This window comes from Alligator sinensis, unplaced genomic scaffold, assembly GCF_000455745.1.
Source record: "Alligator sinensis unplaced genomic scaffold, ASM45574v1 scaffold96_1, whole genome shotgun sequence".
Lineage (NCBI taxonomy): Eukaryota > Metazoa > Chordata > Crocodylia > Alligatoridae > Alligator > Alligator sinensis.
Genome location: NW_005842402.1, coordinates 919,441 through 927,602, shown reverse-complemented (window position 1 = coordinate 927,602; position 8,162 = coordinate 919,441). Strand labels below are relative to the sequence as shown.

Here is an 8,162-nt window from a genome sequence, read left to right as displayed (position 1 = left end):
CTGAGGGACCTTTTGATGTTTTTGGAGGATGCTCTCATGCGATTCAGAAATCGTAGGCAGATATAAAATCCCGACAGCCTGAAAACATCTGTATCTCTGCCACCCACATGCATCTGACAGATAGTTGACACAGTGAGGGGATGTTCTTTTTGGATTTGAGGACTTATCATCAAGTCAGTCTTATGGATGTCATACTCCTGAGTCTCCTACTTCAGCTGTGCTATGTCCCTCCTCAGCCACAACCCTTTGGATGACAAAAGATAGTAATTTGCTTAACAGTTGCTGCTGCACCAGCAGAAAGAGGACTGGAATTTGAGATTCTGATGGTGAAATGATGATCATTATCATTATTCTTACCTGTTCTTCAGAGGGTAAAAAACTGGGAAGAAGGAAAAAGCAAATCTTTTTAATGATGAGACAAATGCTGCCCTGCAATTTGCAACCTTTTAGTGCCCCTAAAATATATTGCATGTATTCAGTCTCTTTCACCTGATCTCAGTATACTGTACCTAAAGGGCTTGCATTGGTGCAACAATACAGCCCCCTCATAGGTGAAATGTGGCAGCTGTTACAGAGCAACACTTCTGAGCACTTTGGGACTCAAAAAAGGGGAGGAACAGCATTTTCAGTGCCTGTACAGCAGTGATGTCTTCTGGAGAGGAGTTATGTCACTGGGGTTTGTGCCCATTTATGCCTCTGTGCAGTGGGCAGGGACACACAGAGCACCCGCCACTCAGTATTACACTCCATATTTACTCCACAGCCATGATAGGGGAAGAGGATGAAAGGGTCTCCAGAGCTAAATCATGTTGGAGGCATTTAACCCAGTCAGCAAGTCCTCAAGTGATGACATGGAGTAGCTAAGTCTTCCTGCCAGCCAAGGGCAGCAGGACACAGCGCCAGGGCCATGAACCCAAATATCCAAAAGCATAGTATGGCTTTTATTTAGCAAACACAAACCTCTCCCCCTACCAGTCCACAACAAGGAACAAATATGAACATCATTTCCAGGAACTGCCAAAGCTACCTGATCATCAATGGCAAGATGCCAGAGCCAGCTAGAAGCATTAGCAGTTCCTATGATTGTAAAGCTCACCCCATGTTACAGTCTTGTCAGGCTCTTCTGTTCATCAGGACCCTGGCTATCGTGTATGCTAATGAGGCAAGCATAGTCAGAAAATATGCAAGGCTATTTGTCATTTAGGCCTAATCTCCAGTTTCTTCTGAACCTTCAGATTTAACAGGTATGTTTAGAAAAAGCTGTAGCCTCCTCTGTAACTGTGGTGAAATGAGGGCCACAGCAAAAAAATACTGGCTTAGTTCCAGGTCCTTTCAAAGAACTGTCTGTTCAGGAGGAAGAGATAATACATTCTGTGTGACTCTAAATCTATTACATTGGGTCTCAGAGCATTTAATCTTCTGAATAAAAGATGTTTTACTTATTTCACCTTTCCAGGAAAGGAGGATTTACCAAGCTGCATGGGTTGAGCATTCTGACTGTAATGTATTATGTATTTATTACAAGCATTTATAGAAACATCCTTAGGAACATTCTCCTTAAATGTGCCTCTGTGTCTGGTAGCTGAAGTCTAAGGTCACCACTATCACTCATGAATGTGCAAAGGCACCATCATTTATCTCACTCTTATACTAATTGCTCCATTCTAGTCAAAGAAAAATAACGTCTTGCATTACCCACTATTAGTTCAGACCACATACGCAGTGGTAACAGTGAGCATTCTGCCTTCTTCTGATTGACAGTCCAGTTGTCTCTGAAGCAGAAGACAGGGAGTTAAGTAGACCCCCATTCCTGGAGTTTGGAATACAAAATGCACACAGACCACATACATCCCTAGTCTGACACAGACTCCTTCTGAAACTTGGGCCTTGCCTTTCCTCCACTCTCTGCCAACATGCCTTACTGAAGCCTTGCCATTAGCCTTGCCTTCTCCAGCAGCTGCTGGTCTTGACTTCTACCCCTCAAGAAAGAACTGGAAAGCAAAGCTTCAGAGAGGGAAAACAAGAAACAGGGGTAGCCTCTTTCCATATTCTCTTTAATTGATTAATAATTGCTATTTAGATGTGTATTTTTAATGACATGATGGAGCTGTATATGTTTAGGAAAGAAAGAGAGGAATGTTTGCTGTTCCATAAACTACATATAGTCTGGACAGGTACTGTGCTTATGTCCTAACTGGGGTCTACTATGACACTTCTCATTCTATTTAAAAACAATAATGAAAACAAATGACAAGTGCGATTGTTGTGGGTTCGCTGCCTCTGAGCAAATGTAATATTTACTCTACAATGGGCACTTTTGTATATGCTTTTCCCCACTTAGTAAAGTATTGACACTTCTATAGCTTTGTAAAAATCTGTGCTTTCTATTAAAACTCTATTTGTTGTTGAGATCAGTATGATATATTCCTAAGAAGTGTATCAATAATGAGTGTGTGTGAGAGAGAGATTGAATCTGTGATATTTACCAGAACAATTTTATTCTTGTGTATCAAAATACACTTCATTTTTAAACATTTAGCTACTATCACTCCCAAACTGTTCCTTCACCTACAGACTGATGCAAGAGATTATTCAGTTCCAACATCCAAAATGCTGCATGAAGATAAACCAGTTAAATTAAAAAACAGAAGCCAATATAAAATCAATAAAAACAGTGACATCCCTCCACTAGAATACATAATACATCTCTCTTACCTTCAGAGAAGTATCAGATGCACTTTGGCTTGGTTCAGCAAGAAGACATTTGGGACCCAGTGCTGCTGGCTTTTTGGGAGGTCTAGGTGGTGGATGAAGGGATTGATTTTCGTATCTCCTTACCATATAATATTGTTCTTCACTAATTTCTTCCACAATAGTCCTAGTGGGTGAGGATGCAGTTTCTTTAACAGGTTTGCTGAGCAGATGAATAGACATATTTAAACGATACACAGGAATTTCCCAACTGTCTGTGGGATTGCTGACAGTGCTGATTAGCAAGTAAGAGTCTGTGATTTCTTCTTCAAGCTGCAAGCCAGGCACAGCAGCCAAGATGTCCTCTCCAATGGAAAGATCCCTCACTGACACCTTGACATTAAAGGGCAAGCGGAACTCTTTGCAAATCTCTGAAAGCTGGTACTGCCTTTTGTCATGAATCACTTCTACAAAGCCCCCTTCCATATACATAGGAAGTAGCACTTTCTCATAGGCATTGTTTAGTATTTGTTCACAGGCCAAGACATCTACCACTTTTTTTCTTCCTTCATATACAACTTCACTAGTCTGACACTGCTGTACTATGAATTGGTCTCCAACAGAAACAGAAAACAGCTCCTCGTGTGGAGAGTCAAAGCCTTTTGTTGCTACCACATGAAGTTGCTCCTTTCCACTTCTTGCTATCTCCAGGTCATAGGCGGTTGGCAATTCCCGAGGTCTTCGCTTAAATTTTCCTTTATAGCTGGCAGGAATTAAAAAATGTCTTTTAGGAGAATCACTCCTGATCTCAGATGCAAGGACTCTTGATGCCTGGTACTTTTTGTGAATGATGATCTCTTTCCCAGGGTAGAATAAATTATAAAGTAGATTACTTTGTACAGGCCCCTCTATAATCTCAGCAACCATAGGAAATTCTTTGCCTGTCTTTTCAAACACATCTTCCAAAGATAATGGTTGAAGAAAACAGTTAGTATCATAAAAGTCTGTTACATCCTTGACTTCAATGTCTAGATCAGAGAGGATATGAACTATATCCTTTCGAACTAAAAAGAAAGAGACATACTGTCATTGAAATAAAATGTACTCTTTCCATGGCCCGAACTAAACTCATCTTTAAGATGCTGTAAAACTATGAAATATTGTAAAACTTGTATTTGGGCCCATAATTTTGCCAGCACAAACATTTTAATTGAAAACATTGATCAGATATGCTGGAGCAAGATATCTTATAGAACAGGAAATGAGACAAGACAGAGGTACAAGAAATAATACAACATAAGGAAAAAGGCAATGGAGGTGCTCTAGCTAATCTTGTTAATAATGCAAATTTACAGGGAATGCATATTACATAACTAATCTGTTGAACCTATTATCACAGGATATTAGTGAAGGCAATAACTAGTAGCATTAAAAAGTGTTGACATCTCTAAGGATAAATGAAAAAATCTACAATTAGGATACAAATAATATTTGCATTAAAGATGAGACGTTATACTTCATATTGCTGAGCATAACTCAACCACTAATTGATAAGGGTTAGGAAACGGATCATCACCTACTGGAAGACTATACCATAACTGCCCACCACAGCGTTTTTGCAGTTGAAGCATTTGACGGTTCACTATATCGACAGGTCACTGAACTAGATTATTTGATCTGTTACTAATTCCTAAACCCAATAATAATTCCTATTTACCAAATTGTATGTATTAATTACTACATATTCCAACTTGAGGACACGGGTGAAGCTGATTAGAAAATTTGGCTCTGGATATTATATCACAAAGCAATATTTATATAAGTACAGTTTAACAAAAGTACATTATTTAAGGGCTTTCTACATTAACTCTCTTGATTTATATATATCTGTTTGGGCTGCATATGATATTCTACAGGTTTATCTCATATTACAATATATGAATGCTTTCTTCACTAAACCTAACACAGAACGTGTATTTTTATAAAAATAATTTTTGACAGCTGCTCAGCATCTGTTTATTTCCACTCAGCTTTTGTCATATTACCAGCATCGGGAGCCAAACATTTTGAGCTCTATGAAGAAATGTTTCCAAACTTAGGATGTTTAGTAAGAATTAAGCATAAATTACACTAATATGACAAATGGATACTTTGTGTGAAAGCACTATTAAGGGAATTTCATAAGCTTACCTGGTTATTATTAAAAGAGCTATACATATTTAATTCCTGGAAACAGCATCTGAACATTTAATCAAAAACCCCATCTTTATTTCACTGAGAACAGAGTATATTTGTGTTTCTTTTCTATAACTACATATAGTTTTTCTAAGAAATTATGGCTTCCAAGAAAAAAGCCATTTCTCAGTTCATAAGTGAGTAGCTAATCATGTGCAATGAAGTTTACTTCTCAAGACGATGCTTAAACGTAATTTAGAGACATTTAGTGCAGTTTAAATGTTGATTGTACTGTTAAGCATATGAATGCAAATACAAATAAAAGCAACAAGTAAAGTATACATCAGGTTATGTGGTTGTGAGACAAGTGCCTCCATGTTATCTCAATACCATCTGGTCGTTTTTAGGAACACTAAACTGATTTTTACTGGGGCTTAATCATACTGTTGGATCTAAGTGGATATAGGAATACCCCTAAGTGAGTCTAAATGCAGGTCTGGGGCTTAAGGAAGGAATCTTGCCATAATTTAATAACAAGGGTGTATAATATGTGAAAAATATGCTAACATTTCCAAACAGATAACCTTATCTGGATAATGGGTTTGGTGTCAAAAAGTGCATCTACATGTGCTATTAATGTGATATAGGCTTACTATGCAGTAAAATACTGTGCAGTAAGACTTCCCCAGGAGTTTATTTACACATGCACCCTCTTGGAAGCAATGGGAGCAGCCTAGTAAAGGGCTGCTCCTGTTCTGCTCTGCCCCCCCGCCCCCCTCCCACAGCAGCCAGAAAGAGCTCCAGGCTCCCCTGGGGTGCTAGCTTGGGGGCTGGTAGGTGGTACAGGGTCTATTCTCAGTGTGCACAGAGCCAGGAGAGCAGCTGTCTCTTGGCCTCTTGCACAGGGCCAGGAGACAGCTGTCTCTGCAGCCAACAGAGCTCTCCTGGCCCTATACATATTGAGACACACAGCTGCCAGCAAGCTCTATGTCTAGCTGAGCTTCCTCACCCAGCAGGGAGCTCACCAGAAATTGTCCCACTTGTAGGGCAGCTGCTAGCAAGTCCCATGCTGAGCAGCAATTCCCTGCCCAGCAGGGGGCTTACTGGGAGCTGTCCTGCTCCTGAAGCAGCTACCAAGAAACAGGAGTGGTGGGGGAAGCAGGGAGCTCCCCAGACCTGGCACTGTTAGCTCCTGGCTCCAGGACTGGGGACAGAGAACTGCCCCATCCCCTCTGGCACCCTGCTGGTGTAGCTGGCCAGGAATAAATTTGCTCTTGGTCAGCATTTAAATGAGCACTCCTGCACAGTTAATCTAATACTTCTTTTACAGGTACTAGCTAACTGTGCAGCAGACTAATTTACTGTGCAATAAATGGCACACACATGTAGATGGTGATGCTCTACTGTGCAGTAGATTAGTTTACTGAGTAGTAAAGCATCTTGTGTAGATGCACCCAAAGATACTCATCTTTATATCCATTTAACAGATGGGTAAACTCATAGGTGACTGGTAGGGAGTGCATGGGGGTGCACGTGCCCCCCCGACGGGGACGGTGCCCCACCTGACGGCCAACACTGATGCTGTTGGTAGAGCTGGAGCCCCCTGGAGAGGGCCACTGCTGGCAACTTCTGTGGGTGTCTCCCAGATTCAGAAGGCACCAGTCACTCATGGGTAAACTGAACCACAAATGATTGCATGGTTTTCCTTTCATCACCCAGTTAAATAAGAGGTCCTGGAAAGTGAACCCTGAACTTCCCTACTCTACTTAAAATATTTTTTCCTTTTCAAAGAAAATTTGAGAATAGCAGTGTCAGTAAAATTAGTAATACTACATTCCAATAGGAAAGGACTTGCCATTAATGACTAAATTGGTGGGGATGAAAGTGCAAGGAAAAAAAACATTCTTTCCTTTCTTTTTCCATTTTTAGTTCTGCAGTATTGCAAATATATGAGTACCATCCATACCACTACCAATCAGACAATTTGTAGTAGATATTTTGAGCAGTTTGAATGTGGTAAAGATATTTCTGACATGAACAGAGGACAAATGGTTAACTTTGATTCTTACTTACATTTCATCACTGCCTGAACTTCATAAACTGGTGCCAGAATCAGACTGCCATCAAAATTTTCAGGAAACGGATTAGAGGAGTCCCAACTATGCAAAATACTGAAAAGTTTCACAGTCCGATTCCTGGTCTTTGGGATTTTCCATTCAGCAATTTCTTTTAGGGTATAAATCTGGTCATCTTCACATTCATAGAACTTTCCTTGTTGTGAAATTGGCAAAGTGAAGGAATGAGACTGGTTATTTCTTACCACCCCACAGTTCACAGTCATTGTCCCATTGACCTCTTCCACGGAGTTGAACATAATCTGCTCACCCTGTTTGATGGTGAGGCTTGCCAGTTTTATATCCTCCTGGCAACAGAAGCAGGGGTGGCCCAGTCGTGTTGACCCAATAGACACCTTTCTTGTAATCTCTTCAATGCTGAGGTATGGAATTTTATCAACCACGATCTTATAAAGACCTAAGAATAAGAAGCTTGTGTTATACAAAGGAACTTTAGAAATATGGAGGAAATAAAACTCATGCCAAATTTTAGATCGGGAACCTATAGGGGAGTATCAATAAAAATCAAAACAGAACATAAAAATAGGTATATTGCCAGGGAAGTGGCTCTATACAATAGCATCATGAAGTTCTCATATTCTTGCTCTAAGGATGGTCATTTTGCCTGTTCATAAGACTAGTCAGCACAAGCCCTTTCTATCTTCTTAGTCCCCAGTTAAACCCTATTTTGGAGGGATTAATTAGGACTTAACTGATGTACAGCCCCCTCTGCTATAGGGGACTCCTATACTTAATAGTTTCATAATAAATGCAATAGTAGTAAAGTTATTTTTTCTTACTGCCCAACCAGCAAAAACATCTTGGGATCTGAACCTCAAAGAAGTTCTCTGATATGGTATCAAATAGACAAAACAGTAGCTTTCAGCCCACATTACTTTCAGTTCAGATTAAGGAAAACAGCTAAAATAGAAAGAATAAATGTAAAGTCTGCAGGGGAGAAAAAGTGTGCATGCAAGCATTCAAAGGCACTAATTTGAGCTGTACCATCTAGATAACGCAGTCTAAATCCCTGTGGATAGAGCATAGTGCAAGTGTTCCTCATTCAGTGTTTGGGAGAGGAGACGCATTGGCAGGCAGCACTGGAAACAACCTGCAGATAGGGGGCCCCTCAGCATATATTTGAAAGTGCCCTTCAGGTTGCCTAGGCTGTTGGAGATTTCA

At 40.3% G+C, this 8,162-nt stretch overlaps 1 protein-coding gene across 1 annotated transcript in view; it reads right to left on the bottom strand.

Moving 5' to 3' along the window:
• Window positions 1-8,162, bottom strand: part of THEMIS (thymocyte selection associated) — a 125,305-nt gene that overhangs the window by 71,562 nt on the left and 45,581 nt on the right. Inside the window, exons 3-4 of the mRNA XM_025211360.1 lie at window positions 6,940-7,398; window positions 2,716-3,755 (exon numbers count right to left, since the gene is read on the bottom strand). Coding sequence (XP_025067145.1) covers window positions 2,716-3,755; window positions 6,940-7,398 — 1,499 coding nt within the window. The remainder of the gene's footprint in view (window positions 1-2,715; window positions 3,756-6,939; window positions 7,399-8,162) is intronic.